The sequence below is a fragment of the Lepidochelys kempii genome, chromosome 4 (assembly GCF_965140285.1).
Source record: "Lepidochelys kempii isolate rLepKem1 chromosome 4, rLepKem1.hap1, whole genome shotgun sequence".
Classification (NCBI taxonomy): Eukaryota; Metazoa; Chordata; order Testudines; family Cheloniidae; genus Lepidochelys; species Lepidochelys kempii.
In genome coordinates, this window is record NC_136383.1 from 58,067,371 (window position 1) to 58,086,867 (window position 19,497).

The following is a 19,497-nucleotide window of genomic DNA, read 5'->3' on the forward strand; positions in this document are numbered from 1 at the left end:
TTTGAGTTAATCATGTGAGTTAACTGTGATTAATCAACAGCCCTACTAAAAAGTAGTCTGTCACTTGATTTCCCCCACTCTTCTCACTATAAAAATCAACCCTAGAAAGGCCTTAAAAGGGATGAAAATAACTAGTTAATGTCAGTCTCAGTATGTACTGTTCAATAACCTCTTTGGTGGTATAACTTGCTGTCCAGCCACCTTTCACTCAGGCTAAAGAAATATTTCTTATATAAAATAAGACGGTACAGGACCCTCACTTGCACAATTCCATCCATTTCTGGAGTTTAACCAGTGTCAAAATGGAAGGTTGAACATGTAACTAGCATTAAATTTCAGACTTATTAACATGTATAAAGAAAATGACTCATTTTGTTGCTAGAGACCTTAAATACAAGACCACCAAATTTTTCTTATTACAACTATAAAATACATATAAAACCCAACAAATGTAATATAACCAATTGTTACACTGGCATGCACATGAGAGTGACAAATTAAGCTACATAATCCTTCTCAGCTGGTTAATAGCATACTGCAAAGGGGTGTGAGTCTATTAATAATAGCTCAAAATATGCAAAGTAAAGAATGTCTGGGTTTCAGAAAAAAGCAGGTAGCCCAAGAAAGAGCTGACATTCTGGGCTGGCCCACACTTTTACCACCTTCCCCTTGTTTTCATTTTCATATAAACTTTTGCTTTCTTTCATTTGTTCAAGTGTCATTCATTCCTACAAAGTACAACAACGGTTACCTCTTAAGTAAAAGAAAAAAAAAAGACTAAAATCTACTTTTGGAGTTAATTGGTAACACTTCAAGGAATCAAACGAGACACACTACTAGGAGTCGCTTCTACATTTCTCCCCCTTATGCCTTATAAACTTTTACGGATTATGGATGATAGTTCAGGTTCCCCAGAGCACAGGAGCCCTGAGTGTACTTGATGGATGATTTGTGTAATAGTAACAGCAGCTTTTTAGAAAGCAGTTTGGCCTCCATACTTTTGAACAAGTACTGCTGCCTGTGTTCAAAAATGATGTAGCTGGGTAAAAGCCCCAAACCAGTCTTTCAGAACAGCCTAATTTTTTATAAAGTCCAGCCTCGAACAGAAGAAGAAGAATCACTCTCGGCTGGAACAATGAGACTCATACCCAAAAATCGAATACCTGAGATAGCTACCATGAAATTAATTCGCTGTATCACTTTATAATTATTCCTTTCATCTTCAGGGTTACACTTTACTCAGACTTTTTAATCAAGGTAAAGTACTATATATTTTTTTAAATTATATTTGACTGAGGGACAATTGGATAGCTCATGAAATTAGTAAAAAGGGATTCAGCATATGTCACACCTCTGAGTAAATAGTTAACCATATTCAGGTCAGCAGCAACAAAAAGTAGCTTTCATCAGAGGGACATTCAGTAGTCTAAGTGAAGTGAACTGGTCGTCTCAGTCCAGCTCAAAATGTTAGTGTGATCAAGTCTCCTTCCAAAGGCTGGACTAGACAGAAAAAAAAAAAAAAAGAGAGAGCCTGCTACTTCCTCACAGCTAACAGTATTCCTACTTGACTTCAAGTAGTAGTGGATTTGAGTTGAAAATTATGGGTTTCAGCCCTGTTGATAATCTATAGTGCATCTGTATCTATATCACCAAGTATTTATAACACTTTCCATTTTGGCAGAGAGAGGTCATGGACTGAGTGGGCATGATAAAATTTAGTAAGTGTTCACAAAATTATATTTCATGTCACAGATGAGAACAACGCTACTGATTCCAAAACCTGAACAACTCGATAGTTCAGAATTTGCTGGTTTAGTTTTATGTAGCACATGGCCAGATAATGAAGTTTGAATGAAAAAGTCACAGCTTTTGATAAGCCAAGACCAAATATACAAGTTAAGTAAAGACGAGTGACCTCTTACACAGAGAAAAGGAGCTGCTATACTGTCAGGTTTGGACTTATTCAGCATGGGTGGGAGATCTCTGAATTCCATCAGTAATCATATCACTATAACTCCATGCTCTGTCACAAGTTCTTCCAGTGACCAACTGAAACTTAAAGGGGAAGATGGGGGAGCAGAGAAGGAAGAAGGTGGAGACGAGGAAGGGTGGGTTTAATTACAACCATTTCCAACTAACCATGAGAACTGGGAGTAAGAACAGCAACACTGCCTGATAGAATTATGTTCTGTGCTTTCCACTGGCAGATTCATGGAATGTATAGCTATTGTCCTTTCTGTGATTGAGAACTAGTGGGACCCATCTGTGAGTTAGCCAATTTAAAAAGAAACTAACAGTGTATTTCACACATTTGTACTGATACATACATACATACACACACGGTTTTATATAAAGTTATATATAAACCAAATATTATTTAGTAATTCACATACTAAATTATTTACATTACCAGTTTAGGATGAAGTACAAAAATGTTACAATGCTAAAATTAAAATTTTCACAGGTGATCAGGAAAACTGCAATTTGTGAATTGTTTAAATTATCCACACAATTCGAGAAAAGATACAAACAACTGGATTAAGCATATATTTATCCAACAAACAAGAGGCTTTAAATCACACAGAGTAGTTACAAGATTTGTCAGAGGTAAATTGTTGTATTAGTTTAATATTTCCCACTCTCTGTATTTTGATGTACGGATTGTGGTGGAGGTGAGGGGGGAAAGAAGCTAAACTTGCCCAATTTACTCAGTGGTTAAATGTTCATGTGGGGTTTTGGTAGAAAACAAAAAAATTCACAACAACAGTATAAACCTATACAGAATGTAAGTGACATCTCAAACTATTCTGGCTTTGTTAATCATTAATAGCCACTGATATAAGTAACTTCAGGTACAGCTCATATATAACCACATACCACCAAAGAGAAATAACTATGATATTAAATAAATAGTCAAAATGTTTCTTTCCTTTGTATACACATTAGCTACTTGTTATCCAAGTATTCCTCTCTTTTACCTGGAATAGTTTTGCTTCCAAATATGAAGATTGCTTGGCACAGAACTGAAAACTGATAGAAAATGTACACCAAAAGGAAAGCTGTACTATGCATGGTCAGGTTTAAAGAAATGTGAATATTACCACTTACTTACCATTTGTCACATGACAACATATATTCAGATAAACTAGAAAATAAATGGTTTCAGAGTAGCAGCCATGTTAGTCTGTATCCGCAAAAAGAAAAGGAGTACTTGTGGCACCTTAGAGACTAACAAATTTATTTGAGCATAAGCATAGCTCACGAAAGCTTACACTCAAATAAATTTGCTAGTCTCTAAGGTGCCACAAATACTCCTTTTTAAAAAAGAAATAAACGTTCACAAAGAGATAGATTTTTAAACTATTTCTTTTACTTTACTGAAACTGACAACAGTAACAAATATGCCACTGGATAAAATATAGTCCTGATGTAGCCATTAAACATAGCTTTGGCCTTCAGGAACCACCAACCCCCTGCAAGACCTTTCCAAATGCAACAGTTTTGCAAGTATATGTTACCACTTCCATATAAGAAGCAATGAGTTAACTTAATCACATGTTGATTGTTGGTTTCATTAAATACATGGATCTGTAAAACAATTACAACTACTAAAAACAAAGCTAACACTGAATGAATTGTTAGTGATTGTTGTTTTTTCTTATAATGCAAACTCACCAGCAAAAGTTTTACTTTCTTCACACTTCGACCGACCATTTGTATTGAGTTTCATAACAAGTACTGTCAATTTAAGCCAAGTCAGAAAAAGCGAAGCAGTTTTAATCCACACTCTGAGAACAACATCCACTGATAAAGAGCTCAGTAAATACAGCTGTATCACTCCAGACGAGAGATATTTGGGCTAATGATCACATCAGCCAACAGCACCTGCCACATAGCCAAGAACAACATAAGGAACAAATGGCATTTTTAAGTGGGGCAGAGCTCCCAAATGTATTTGTTAGACAAGCCATGTATCACTGTGTACTTCTTAAGCATACTGAAAATATCCTCACACTCATTTTCACAATTTAAATTTCTGAATATTGTTACCATATATCTGTATAATTGATAGGTTTAAATAATCTCACTTGAAAAGCGTTAAAAAAAAAGGACAACTGACACCCAAGATACTGTTTGTATTCATTACAAGACACTGTTTCAGGTAATTAAATTAAGATAAACTAGTATTTTAAGACGACTTTTTATATCAGACTACTCTGACATAGCAAACCCAGGTAGTGATGATACCTCCATTTTTAGGTTTCAATAGTGCTCCACATAGGCTCAGGGAACCAATGTAATGGAAGATTCTAATTATCACCCCCTTTTCAATAATATTCCCTTCAAAACTGGAGATTAGAGACACTGATGATCTGTGAGATTCTGATTCAAGAGATGATTTGTTGACAAAAATTTAAGATGCTGGCATTTTGCCTTCTGGAGGAGGTATTGGCAGTCTCCCCACAAACAGACTAACAGATAAGCTAGAGGAAGAACCACACATGCCTGTCTTGAGTGAATCGATTTTCAGAAGAAACCATTGAGCGACTCTGGCAGTGATGATCAGAAAAAACAGAATACATATATTTGAGATTCAGGCTTTGTCGTCACAGCAAAAAAAGGTGTGGTTTTACAATACGTTAGCTATCTTGATGTAAACTGGTGCAGACAAGGCACTGTAGCTTTTATCTCGATGTAGCTAGTCCAAGTAAACCCCAGGTGGGGGGTAAAAAGTTAGCCTCAACTAACTGCATTGAAGTAAAAACTGCAATATCTTGTCCAGTAGTCTAGATAAGTGTTTTTCAAAGTTTGGGTCGCAACCTAGTACTGGGTCGCGGAATCCAAGGCACTGAGTCGCCTTGCTCAGCACCCAGGGACCCTGGTGGCCGGCCAGTAAACACCACGCTGCAGCCCAGAAGTAGCCAGCAGCAGGTCTGGCTCCTATTAGGCTTACCAGTTAACTGATCTTAACTGTTAACCCCCGGCCACTGGACAGCCCCGTCAGTCTCCGGCCCCCAGAACCCCAGCCCTTCTCCCTTTAATCGGTTAACCATTTAAATACTATAATTTTAATCATTTAAATGGTTAGCTTTTTATTTACATCCCTAGGGCTTATGCCACCATAATTGGGGTGACACTGCATCTGTGTAGATACTCTGTTACTTACATCGGCTGTTAGCTGTCTTGTTAGGCAGAAGCCATGAAACTGACAAGAAAGCTGGGCAGCCAGAGCCCTGCTGCCTCTCTCTCCCCCGCTCCTCCCCCCCACTCCACTCCCTTGGAGAGCTGGGCAGCTGGACCCTGCTCCTGGACCCCCAGCAGCTTCCTCCCCCCTCCACTCCCTGTCCCTGGCTGGGAATATTGGCTATCTTGTCAATTACATGGCTGGGGATAGGGAGGGGCAAGTCTCCCAGGAAGCTCTCAACTCCCTGTGCAGCCCCTCTTAGGTCAGTGGAAGCACTCCTGGTGATGACGCACACCATCGACTGAAGGAGGGTAGCGTTGACATGTACCTTCAGAGTAATTACTGTGGTGGCTGTAAGTTGACCTAATAGAGGTTGACTTAAGTTGCTAGTGTAGACACAACCTCAGTCACTAGTCATTCAACTATCTCTGGAAACCATAGAGAAAAGCAGTATGGGGACCATAAAAAGGTCAACAGAAAACAGCAGAGATTATAGAACAAATGACAATATTTCTTGTAACTGCAAGTGAAATTTTAATGTTACAGATATAATTGATAGCTAGAGATTTCAAACCTTTTCCTTGAGAGAGCTACTCGGTAGCTAAGTTCTTTTGAGTCACAGACTATTTCAGGCAGGGATCACCATGTGAGTTACTAGTCATTGCAAAAATCAGAATCCATGCCCCATGCATCAATTAGTACTCTTCCTGCTCCATTTATAGACTTGACAGGAGTAGCAGAGCAATGACTGGAACACGCCTAGCTCTACCTGTAAGAGGAACTGAAACATAACCCCCACCTTTGAATGCAGAAGGGAGGAGCATATGCCCATCTCAGACAGTAGCAGGCAGGAGATGGGGTCGCTTCTTAGCCAGAGTCGTCAACATGTGAAACTTGCTCCCTGCGACCAATTCTTCTTAGAAAGCTGTGTTTATAGGCTATCTCATCCCTAGCCACAGAAAGGGTACATAATCATAATTTTGGAGTTATTTCTTTAATGTGTGTGTGGGGAGGATCTAAAAATACCACCAAAATGCACAGACAAACTGAGAATCAGTAATCCTTTCATAAACGTTAGTGTTTAAAAAGCTACATTTTTGTGTTTAGTTTACTGATATTCCTAAAGACACAGACAATAGAAAGAATAAAAAGGTTAATTGTTTCCAAATAATGCATGCTTCACAGGTAGAATTACAGCATTATGAAATTTTACCACTTGTCAAAGTTGCAAGACCTGGCGATACAAACCCAGACAATACTACAAGGACATAACATGTTAGGATGGGGATAACAGCAATAAAATGGGAGAAGACATACATGAATAGGGAGAGGAAGGAAGGAAGGGGTTGAAGGGACAGGAGGGTTATGCGGAATAGAGGTCTTACATTCTTTGAGCCATCTCAACCTTTTTATCAAAACGTATCTAGAAATGGGGTCCAAATTTCTTCAAATTCATATAATTGCCCTCTGCGGGGGTAAGCTGTTATTTCTTTAGCTTCTAACTCTGACTGGTCTGAATACCACCACTCTATTCTGGCCATAAGCCTACTCCATTTTTGTAAAATCGTGCACTTAATGATCACTGAAGCCCTCAAGTACCAAAGTCTTTTTGGCGGCATTAAACCCAGTTTAACAGGTCAGTAAACTAGGATATAATTTTTGGCTGAGGTTTGGCTGTTGAAGCTGAGCACTATCTTAACGTTTGTGTACATCTTGTTCCACAGCTGCCTGATGGTTGGACAGTCCCACAGCATATGCCTCAGGGTTTCTTTTTCTCTGTTACAGCACCAACAAACATCAGAGGATAAGGCTTTTATCTTGTGCAACCACTATGGAACCCAAACCAATTTTAATAATTTTTGTTGTTGTATCAAGAGTATCAACAGAGCCACAGACATTTTTAACGTTACATACTATGCTCTGCCACTGGGATTTTTTTTTAAACAGCTGGGATAAATCCCCTTCCCACAGTTTCACAATGAACTCCAGGCCAGTTCCTTTTCCTTAACCAAGTATGCATCTTGGACATGGACCTGGCGAGTTCATGAACCATTTCTAAGATTCCAAGTAGTTCTGGGGCCTCTGGCAGGCCTAGGGCATTTGGATCAAATTGATATGTTAGAAAGTGTCGTAATTGTAAGTACTGTCACTCGGCTGAGGATGGTAGGTAATAATGTTGCTTTAGTGTTAAAAAAGGAACAAAGCCCTCAACACTGACTTACTGTGAACTCCATATGATGCACTTGGCTCAGCCAGATCTTCCCAAATTATAGGTTTGCTCACAATTTGAAAGTTTAGATTGCCCCAAATAGATGCTTTTGCATGAGGGTGAGGATGAACTTGGGACCTCTTGGGTAGGCTAGCCCAGAACCTTCACCTCATTTTTCTACACCAGACAAAAAGACAAATGGAGGAGACCCACAGGGAAAATTGAATGTCTTAATACCATTCGATTTACATCCATGTGATATAAGGACGTTAGCACGGTGGAACCAGTTTGGTATCTGTGATATGATAGAAGCATAACAGTAATTTAATAACTGCTGCACAGCTAAACCAGAATTATTTGAAATTTTAACAACTAATCTATATATTGTATGAATGAGGAAAGTAATAAACATTATAATATTTTGACTGGTATTAACCTTCAAGTATGCACTAAATTACACTTCAATACAAAATAAAAACCAAAGTTCTACACTTAACAGTCAGGACTACTCTAAACAACACAAGGCTTTAATTATATACCTGCTTTAAAACTTAGTTTTTCTTCTAATATTATCTAAGAATTATCCAAAAATAATGTAACAGTTATAATTACTTAAAAGTAATTCTGACTTGCAGTTGTAAAAATCACCGAATAACAACTTTCATGTGTAAACAAATCAGTTTTTATTGAATATTATTAGTGTGCTCAATTGTGTATATAGAGGAAGATCTGTTTGTTGCCCCAAGGTACTTACCATTTGCCACTATATTCTACATCAGCCACAAAATTAAGACACCTTACACTGAAAATCAAAATAAAAGTTTAATATCTCTTTGCATTAGAAGAGGGTGAGGAGAGAAAAGAAGTGCACTAATCAGAAGGGGAATTCAGAAGAGGTATTTAGAAGACCAGACCATATCACCAATGACTTTCATAGCCAGATTTGAGCAATTTAACACCTTTCCTTTTTGACAAAGCTTTATTTGATTTACTCAGTTAGGAATCTGGTTACATCATTGCCACATCTGTTGGAAGTCTCAGAGACCAAAGGCATGAAGAATCAACTGATGTCTATTTCCTGTGGGTTTGTCCCTAGCAAAAAAAGTAAAAAGTGAGTTGTTCATTTTAACTTACTTTTATACTAAGTATTCACTTCACTTTGTACTTTTTGTACTCCAGGGAAAAGAAACAAACATATTAAAGTCCTACTACACAAGCCAGCTGGAAAATGCTTTAAGCGCACACTTTAAAAAAAAAAAAAAAAAAAAAAAAGATGCAGGAATAGATTTCCTTATGCTGGAAAACACCCTTCTGCACAGATTAAAACCAAAAGCAGTGTTGTGTATGACAAACATTTATTTTTGGGTTAAAAATGGTACTTTTAATTGTTAGCAGCAATGCAGAGGAAAACCCATTTATCAAGACACATTAAACAGCTTCCAGCAGAAAGCACAGTCGTAAAGCATCTGATTGTGCCCTCTGGTGTTCAACAGCATAAAAAATAGAAAGTGATGTTAAAATAATATACACAAACATTTAAAGAGTTGGTTTCCTTGATTATGTCTACTTCTTGTGCATAAACAAAGAACCTATTTCTCAAGGATTATTATTTCTGTAATTAATCCTTGATTCCCCATCTCCCCACGAAGATTTTAGTTTTCCCTTTTGATTTTCTACCCATATTTGGAGTGTCACACAACAGATCCCACTTACACACCACACCCACAGTACTTTTCACTACAACAGATGATTAATTTTTTTTTTCTCTTTTTAAAAATAATTCTATCCATCCACAAAAATCCTGCAGAAGTACTGAAAATAACAGAATTTCACATCAGCATAGCATACGTTTAATTTCATTTACAAGCTTTCTGTACCAGCTTGAAACTAATATTCTCTCCACTATGGGATAATTTTGTCTGACCTGCAAATAGAACCTAGGTCTCCACAGGCTTGAGTCTCTTTAGGGCTGAATGAAATCTTTGCAAGCCTTGTTCAAAGTTCCTAAGGCAGATATTTTAAGTCCAGGGGCTGGGAGGTGATCCTCAACTGATACAAATTATCACAGCTCTATTCAAGTCACTAGTGCTACAATTTACACCTGCTGAGAATCTGCCCTGAGATTATTTAAAAATCTATCCTATCAACCTCTACCCAGATTACGTCTGGCCATTTCAAGGCCAGGACTGGCAGGAGTCCATAACTGTAGGGATCTCAATGCTTCATTGAACGAAACCTCTAGAAGAATAGAAAACTCTGGTGCCAATCTGGACGATGAATTTCTGTCTGGTCTTCTAAGAACAAAGGAAGAGGAGAGAGTGCACACTCACTCATTTGCCATATACTCTGCTCCTGGTGTCTGGGGCAATATATGTAGGTTGGCATAAAACAAACAAAAAACCCAGTTTAATCTAAGGATGATCCCACCACAGAAAAATCAACATTTGGTAGTAGAGTCATCCTGCTGAAGAACTACATACATCTGACTGAGGTAATTCTTCAAGAGAACACGGACCAGAAAACTGCTCAAATAATGGAAGATCAGAATGCATTTTTAACTCCACACATGGGATAGAGAAGCCAAAATGCATGTATTTGGGATTTGCTGGGTTATATCAATACTGTACACAGTTATCTGAGCATATCCTTTAGATTCACAAAACACACTCACACACAAAAACTATAAAAGTTTTCTGGTATCTTCCTGGAGAGTTTCCATCTTGAAAAGGTTTTCTCCTTAATTCTGGAGGGACAAGGAGTAACCAAGGTAGAGTAGTCTCGGACATCAATAACTCATTAGAAAGAACACACCCACTGATTTATGTCCTGACAAGCTACCTTAGAACCCAGAATCTGGATATACTCCCACAGTAGGACTCAATAAGTCTATAAAGATAGTAATCCACTCCCTGAACTTTGTCATTGTTGTATTTGATAGAAAAATCTTGACCACTTCAATAATAAAGCAAACCCTCAGCTATATTAATTTCTAGAAGGAAGTCAAAGAGTTCTTCATGGTTGCTGACTCACCCATGTCTCAATATTCTTGAATCTTTTCAGTTGCAGACCTGGCTTCTGATTTTTAGGAAGTTCACATTAGCCTGTTATCCAAGTACAGGTGCAGACATACACCCTTCTGTTAAAGTGCCCATTAGCCACCCTCATGTGAAAACCTCAATACTATGGAACCTCAGGCATATTTTGGTGAGAAGGAAGACTAGGAATGTTGAAATAAGCATCTGATGGTCTGCCAAGCCTATGAACAACTCTCCTAGGAAAACTTCTGGCAAGCTATTATGTGAAAAGAAGGTCTTGACAAGAGCTTAATCATTTCTTTAATATCCAGTAGTAGATGACAGCTTCCTGTCACTTGAGTCTATAGAATAGATGGGATAGGTTTCCATTTCATAAAGGGCAGTGAGAGAAAAAACAACCGCTTGCTGTCTAAAAATTCCCCAGCTCTCTGAAGGCTTATTTACCTGGATTTCAAAATTTGAGTCTTTTTGCATCCCACAGGATGGGGAAGAACAGCCAACAACGCTATTTGGAACTCTATCCCTGCAAAGGAGCAGCGCTGGGCAAAATCTCCACTTGCGTGGGCATGTGAGAAATGGCTACTGAAGTTCCATTTGGAAAAGAGGACACTGGTGTGAAAAGAATAAAATGACACCAAAATTCAAGCTGCTATCTGCCTTTAAAGAAAGGGCATGCTCCTTAATGTAGAGTCGCTGCCATTCACCTGCCTCCCACTCAACAACCTGGGAACAATTTCCTGTGGCCCAAGAACCAAACCTTGTGCCAGAAATCTTAATTCACTGCACTATTGAACTCAAACAGGAGTCTTAAAACGGGGTCACTGTACTGTCACAGTCATCCTGTGATGGTGTTTTCTCAGGAGTGGGGACAGACAGAGAAACTACACATCTTAATCACTGGACCTGCCTTAGGGGCCTTTTGTAGAGACACACATCTCCTCCAACACCTCCTACCTTTGGCATAGGGGAGTTTATTTTCTGTTTTCCATCATGGAGATTTGTGACCATATTTGGTAGAATTAGGCTGACTGGTCTCAGCTGTCTGAACAGTCCATTTTTTTTCACAACATAGATCACATTAAGTAAGTGTATGAAGAACCAATTTCCTTCCCATTCACAATCATATAGACCACCTTCTTTACTCATTGCAATTTCAAAACATTCCTGTAAAACTACAGCAATTGCTTATATGGAAGAGTAATATTAGGAGCAAGCATAACTAGACATTAGTTGGCAAGCATAACTAGGATAAATTATGTCTTTACGTGGGAATCTTGAGGGAACTTTCCTTAATGTCACAGGATCCCACAAGACAAGAAAAAAAAAAAAAATCAGGTTAGAGACTTCACTCAGCAGTTTAAGTTAAAAGAAAGGGAACAGAAATAAAAAGGATTTAAAAATGAGGTCTGACAGTTAACATAAGCTGAACAATACTGGTATTACTATATTGGTAGCTACTTGTTATCTTTGCAGAAAGAAAAATGTTGCACATGTTGCCTACCCTGCTACAGAAGACAGGACCAACCTAGTAGTTGTTCTAGATTGGTGGATGTACACTCCTGAGATTAGCCGTAATAAACTGCATTCATAATAATAATTAGATGAGCATTTGTTTGGCAATAGTAGTTGTTTAGTTATCAAACAGATGCCATAACTATTATCATGAAATATAAGTGTTACTTTACATGTTTTCTGATTTTATCTAGGAAGGAAAGAGTTCTACAATAGTCTTAAGACTTTAAAAAAATTTTTTAAAAAGTGCTCCTTGGGGCCAGCAAATAGTGGTAGTTAGTACAGAACGACCAGACATACTTTTATATGAGCTTCTGGACAAGGAAGGTAACAAATTCTCTGCTGCATTACCAATGGCACAATGAGAAAGTTTACCACTCCAGTAGAGATTTAAAAAAAATAAAGATACCATTACTGCAAAACTGAAACCAAAAATGAATATACTTTTTAAGTTTCACCTAAAACCAGAAAGAAACTTATGGTTGATTCTTAGACAGTATGCTGCAGATTGCACACATTGTTTCTCCTGAAGGTGGTAGTACAAAACAAGTTAAATTAATGTACAAATAATTTACATTTAAGGGGCTAGGTAATCTGACCAGAAGCAGTAAGTAATCAGACTACAGCATCAGACACTAATGAGCCCAAAAAAGCATATGTGAAGATGTAAAAATATATCATTTTAACTTTTTGAGACTATTTGGATGAAAAAAGTCATCAGACTTGAATGGTATTCTTTTCACACGATATACCACTTGATTTCAATTTACAATAGTCAGAGCTAGAAATCACACGTACTAGAATTAGTAAGAGTCCACAAATACTTTACTTGTCTCAAAAATGCTATTCCATATAAGCATGTCAATTTTTTTAGCCTTCTACAACCCTGCTTCAGATCGTAATTGTTCATGTTCTGTCATCAACTGAGTGTGATACAACATTTAACTTTTTGCAGGACTTCTGCAGTGTTTCTTTACACAGAAGATGTTTGTATTTTTAAACTTAGATGATTTAAAAACAAGTTAGCCAAAATTAATTTTTCTTGTTGTGCTGTTGTAGTCTTAGTAATGGAATCAAAACGCAAAGTGGCTATCAGACAATACAGAAAAAATGCTAACTATGCATGCTTTCCAAACACCAGAATCTTATTTACAGCAAATGTGTCTTGTTTAAAAAATAATAAAGATTTTATTCATTATGAAAAAGCAGCAAAAGTAAAGACCATTAACCACTATCTCTTGCTCTGTGTGCATGCATGTATGTTGAGTATTGTTGTTTACATAGTTGAATTACGAATTCTGAACTTACTGATCCAGCAAGTTTAAATGCTTTTTGGGTGGAGGGATACTGTATGTTCAGCACAGAGTTCAAAATGGTTGAGTATAGATGGTTATGTCGTTCCTCATCACACTGCGCTGGTTGGAAAAAAAGCATCATAGCAGAAAAATTAGTGGTTGTAAGACTAACAGAGCCAAGAAAATCTGACAAAACTTGGCAATGATACGCTAGTGTTTCTATTGCAACATCTTTTAAAAACGGGATTTCTTCAGAGACACATAATTCAACATTGAGGACAGGTAAAAATGTACATGTAAAATTCCATTATTTCCTTTAAAAAACAACCTAGAAAGATCCTTTTACAACTTTTGAAATCAAGCATCTCAATCAACACAATAGATATAAAACTTAAACATATGGGAGATTTAGATTCTAATACCAATACCTGAAACATACTACTGCAAATCTGGAAAACAAATGGTATCCATATGTCTGTACAAGTGTAGTTGCATAGATTCTGGTACAGTATTTCTATCAGTATGCTTATACTGGTACATTTGACATTAAAATATGCCCATCACCTTGAAATTAAGTAGCAGATTTGAAGAGATACTGCCAAATTGATATTTTTAAGATAATAAACAATTATTCAGATATTTAAGATAATAAACAATTGTTATTAAACCATTAAAATTCAGTTTTCTGATAATGCACTCTAACTAATACATATAATTTTTTATTTTATTTATTTATTGAGGGAGTAAAAGGAATTTCTCTTTCTGCTGTTGATATTTAGAAGAATCTATTGGGCAGGCCCAGGAGCAACACCATTCATGCTCATAGCCACTCTCCACCAACCTCTTTCTCTGTCCACATTACTGCTTGTGGCTGCTTTAATTTCACTTTTGCTACTGTTAAGATTAGTAAACTCCCTCTTGAAGAGCCTGGGAAATGACTTGCACCACCACCAAACAGTGAAATTGATAACACAAAAAACTTTTAAAAGCAAAGAATATTATCTTTTAAATCTTTTTCAGTCTTTCAATAATCTGAGGGTTAGTCTATACAGGGATCTAGTCCACAGCAAGCGTGGGTGTAAATCTACAATGCATCAACCTGCTGTGCACTAAGCATCCATGTGGATCTTCTTCTGGAGTGCACTCTGACCTACCACTGTTAGACCTTCATGCTAAGGAAATGTTAGCGCATGGCAACAGAGTCCATGCGGCTACTTAGTGTACGGCAGGTTGATGAACTGTAGATTCACATCCAGGCTTGCTGCACACTAAGTCTCATGTACAGAAAAGCCCATAGAGGCTACGTGTAAATTCAACATTTTCAGACAGAAGAATGATATTTTTTTAAATTGACAATGACCCTTTAAATTATTAAATGTGATTTCCTTATTCTTCACAAACCCCACAGTGCTATATGACAACTTTGTACTTGAACTATTATTTTTTTCACCTATACTTAGCCAAGGAAGTCACTTGAAGCTGGCTAGGATGAGGAGCTAAGCATTCTCCCATTTCCTGTCTCTAGTTTAAAGTGCATTTGTCCAGTCCGTCTTTTGATATAAAAAGCTCTCATGCTTCCTTTGAGAACGAAAATGTCACAAATGGTTCCTTAGTGAATTTTAGGGAGATTGTAGGATTATGATATGAAAGAAGTTAAGAATGTGTTCCATCGAATACGTAAAGCTTTGTTTCTGAAGGACAGTTAAGCGATGGAACAGATTATCAAGTAAGGTTGTGGAATCATCATCACTGGAGGTTTTTAAGAACAGATTAGACAAGCCTTTCCGGGATAGTCTAGGTATACTTAATCCTGCCTCAGATGGACGAGATGACCTCTTGAAGTCCCTTCCAGACTTCTACTTCTATCAGTCTATGAACAGCTTTATTTATTTATATCAAACATGTCTAAAGAGTTTGATTATTAATAGGTGAGACACAGTATATTATGTTAAGAATCAATGTATTCCCAGAAGTGTATTGTTCTAGCAGATAACACACTCAAATCAGTAGAAGATTTCAGAGTAAATCAGATGTGCAATTTATTTTCTAATCCCGAGTAACCAACATCTTAAGTACAAAATAGAAAAATGAAATTAAGCTGCTCACCTTTGTCTTTATGTAGAATTGAGATGACTGGTGTATGGGCAAATCCATGATACTATTTGAATTTGTGACACTATTACTATTAGTGTGTTCATCTTCTCTGCTGCTGTCATCAGACTGATCAAAATCATCACTCTCCTGGTCCATTTCCTCCTCTTCTTCCACCTCCTCCTCTTGTTCAGCACCATGTTCTTCCTCTTCCTCCTCCTCCTCTTGGTTACCAGTGGATTCTTCATCCACCGCAATAAGCCTATTGTTGTTTTCTTCTAACTGTTCTTGCTGGGATTCAATTCTGTCACCAAGTCCAGACTCTGCTCCACCTATTTCCCCATTCCTTGCAATGTGCTCCTCCTCTTGTTGTTGTAACTGCTGCTGCTGCTCCTCCTCCACAACTCGATTCATCTGCTCCTCATCTACTTGGCTTGAGGAAGCATTACCTCTAAGAGATGCTCCAGTTCGTCGCCTCTTGCTGCCCACAGACAGCAGTTCCTGATTCATTTCCAAAAGCCAGCTTGCTACTTCTTGGACCTTGGCTAGACTATCTGATGATGCAAATGCTTTCACATTCTAAGGAGAAAAAGAAAATTTGGAGAATGATTAGAAAAATAATGACTGATTTTATTAAATCATTATTTTACTAGTTATATAATTGGCTTATTTCTGACATTTTAAAATTCCAACTACAAATTAGCAATGGATAATTTAAATGTGAACAAAAAACCCCATGTCAGTAGCACAGTACAACAACATTCTAAAAAGACAACAACTGTATACCAGGAAAAAGTTTGGTTGGGTTGTTAAATATGACATTGCAGGTAGCATCATGAATATTGGTAGCGAGGCAAAGAAGTGTTTTTGCTGGCATTAAAAGAAATTCAGTCTCGGGCAGACACTTGGAAAGGAAAATTTTAGCCCAGGGCAGTCAAGTTTGGCACAGTTGCAAGCAACCAAAAACAGGGTCTTATAATGGAAAGTGTTTGGCAGCCTTAACCATAGGTCTTATCACTTGAGCTACCTATAAACTTCATAGCTGTCTCATCTAAGATATATTTTCCACATCAAAAGTCACTCTTGGAGCTTTTTTACAACATCCATTAATGGTCTCACTAGCAACATACAACAGTAACACCATCTTCCTACCCATATTCCGTATCACCCTGTTTATACAACCAATAATCATATTAACCCTTTTAGTGACATCACAATGGGAACTCACGTTCCACTGATTATCTAGCATTATCCCATAGTCACTGCTTTCCAAGACACGAGTATGTAGTCTTTGTTTTTCTTATGTATGACCTTGTGTGTGTGTGAACTACAGCAAAATACAAAAAGCAGCTGGACTGTCCAGTAATCAAAGCCATCCAGTTCCTTCTATAACATACATTACTATTTACCACTTTGATCTTTGTGTAATCAGCAAACTTTATCAGCAATAATTTTATAGTTTTTCCATTAAAAACTGATTTTTAAAAATTGAACAGAGTTGGGCAGGGAACAGATCCTTGAAGGAGCCCGCTAAAAACATGCACACTTGTGGTGTATCCCATTAACACTGCAATATTATTATTTACATTATGCTAGTAACAATAGAACCAGGCCAAGGAGGATGGAGTATTGGTTCTGAGCTTTGGCTTGGAAGAGGTAAAGACATTGGCAAGAGCAGTTTCAGTGGAGTGCAAGGGGCACAAGCAAGATTTGTACAGAGTCTAGGACGGAGAAGAACTCCCACAGTGATTGTACACAGCATGTTTAATGAGCTTAGAGATGAAAAGAAAAAGGGAAATGGGATGGTAGTTGGCAAATGGGGTCAAGGATTTTTTTTTTCTTTTTCTTTCTTTTTTTTTTTTTTTTTAAGATAGGAGAGATCAAAGCATGTTTGGATTGTGAGGAGAAGAGACAGGGAAGAGTGAGAAGTTGAGAAGAGTAAGGTGGGGATGAGAGTGCACACAAGGGAGATCAGGTCACTGTGCAAAGAGAAGATAAAGGAGGAGAGTAGATGAAAAACTCCAGTCTTTCTGACAGGAGAGATGGAGAAAGTTGTAGAAGAGGAAAAAGGTAGCAAATCAAGGGGAGGCGAAAGATCATACCATACTTTGTCAATTTTCTCTTGGAAGAAGTCAGCGAGGTCTTGTGTAGAAAGAGAAGCGGAGGCAGAAGAAGGGGCAAATTTGAGGAGTGAGTCACAGGTGACAAATAGGCAGCTGGAACAGAGGACATGGGACTCAATTAAGATAGAGAAGCAGAGTTGTTTAGCTAGGATGATAGCAGAACTGAAGTAGGAGAGAACGAATCTTCAGTGGAGGAAGCCAACCTGATCATAGGATTTCTGCCAGAGATACTCCAGATCACAAGAGAAAGAGCAGAGGAATCAGATGTTGGGAATGACCCAGGGCTGCGCGTTAGCAGAGCTGTCCCTTCTAATGGGAGAGAGGGGCAAAAAAGTCAAGAGTGAAGGAGAGTGAAGAACAGAGAGAATCAACAATTGTATCAATGGAAGTAAGGACAAAGAGGAGAGAACTGAGACCAGATAAGAAGTCTGCAACACTGATGTCCTAGAAGTCATAGAAACACAGAGTCAGAGGGCTGACAGGCAATGCTGAAAAAGACCAGGAGGAACTCATCAACAGAGAGATCAGAGAGAGAGAGTGATGGATGCTTGGTGAAGACCAAGTCAAGTGAATGGCCCTTTTGGCAAGTGAGAGTTGAACTAGGTCTGCAGGGCAAATGACAAGTTGAGCAAGAGGAAACATGCAGCTAAGGTGTCAGGGATGGATCATCAATATGGAAGCTGAAGTCACAGAGGATGACAGTGAGAGACCGTAAGGAGAGAAGGGCTGATGGGGTGGAGCTGGACCATTATGATCACCTAGTCTGACCTCCACAACAGAAGCGCAAGAGCCTCACCCAAAAGTGATTTGTAACCAATGCCAGGTTTCAACCCTTTTCCACTATAAGGAGACAGATGCATAGTAAATGAGGTGGGAGACACACAGGCAATTACACAACACAGAGCAATTAGCGTGGCAAGACTGTGTCCCCCTAACAGAATTTCAGGTGAAATGTTCTACGAGACAACTGTGATTTTTTCAGCAATCCAAGAGCTGCATAAAGAGACACTTTAGTAAGAAGGAATGCTTCAGAATACTGTAAGTCCCTGAACTCTCACTGGGTGGTAAGAATGCTGTTAATTTTAACATGATAAATATACATTTTAATTGTGTTATTAAAAAAAAATTAGTATACTATCAGTACTTTACACTATAATCTGTATTATGTACCTATCTGAACCCCACACAAAATGATGTAAGAAATATTTTCTCTGAAATCTAGACTTTGTTTTGTTATTTTAAAGAAATGATGCAAAACAGGGATAATATGCTAGTATACTACATATTTTCATAGGGCACAGGTATTTAATTGAATATTCTGAATTGTGTAAACCAAAACGCTGTATAACTACACTGTATAGCAAACACTTTGTATGTTTTCAATTTTTTTTAATTATGCTTAGAACTATGAAGTTCTTAAAGTTTTGATTACCACCAGATCTTAGTGTATTATATGGAAACAATAAAAACAATAATACTAATAATGTAGTATAATCAAAACTATATTAAAAAGGAAATCTGTTAACTAAATTCTCATCTCACTCCACTAGAGGGAGATTCCTTCTGGACATCAAGTCACAGACAGTTACTACTGAAGCCACTTAGAGCAGATTATAATCAAGTTTTAACAATACCTTATCTATGAATAAATATAGAATGTTACCTGCCTCTTAATTCCTTATTTCTCTGTCCCTATAATTTTACCAGATGTATAGATTAAAAACCTAAACAATGTACATCACATTCTAAAATCAAAATTGACAGCTGTTTCACACCAAAATCAATAAAAAGAACTGATTTATTTGTATTTTGAATTAATCCACAAATTTAAGAATATACAAGATGACACATTTTGTCAAAATGATGCGTTCACTCTAAATATGCTCTCCTCTCTCTACGGTTTATTATATCCAACAGCATCCTAAAAAAATATTTTTTAATTGTTTGCCAATTGTTTTCAGACACCAAAAAGAATACCAAATTTGTAAGTTATGAAAATGGAGATATGAATAGATTATAAATGAAACAGTTATAACCTGTTTAGTCC

General features: G+C 37.5%; 1 protein-coding gene across 9 annotated transcripts in view; it reads right to left on the minus strand.

Annotated features, from left to right (window-relative positions):
• The window catches only part of FBXW7 (F-box and WD repeat domain containing 7), a 283,622-nt gene that overhangs the window by 125,209 nt on the left and 138,916 nt on the right, over positions 1-19,497 (minus strand). For 7 of the 9 annotated variants that reach the window (XM_073341352.2, XM_073341354.2, XM_073341355.2 and 4 more), the window contains one exon: positions 15,343-15,906. In XM_073341352.2, coding sequence (XP_073197453.1) covers positions 15,343-15,837 — 495 coding nt within the window. In that variant the 5' untranslated portion in view covers positions 15,838-15,906. Of the gene's footprint in view, positions 1-5,509; positions 6,135-12,756; positions 13,357-15,342; positions 15,907-19,497 lie in introns of those variants that run through there. The other 2 variants (XM_073341360.2, XM_073341358.2) reach the window with 2 other exon arrangements.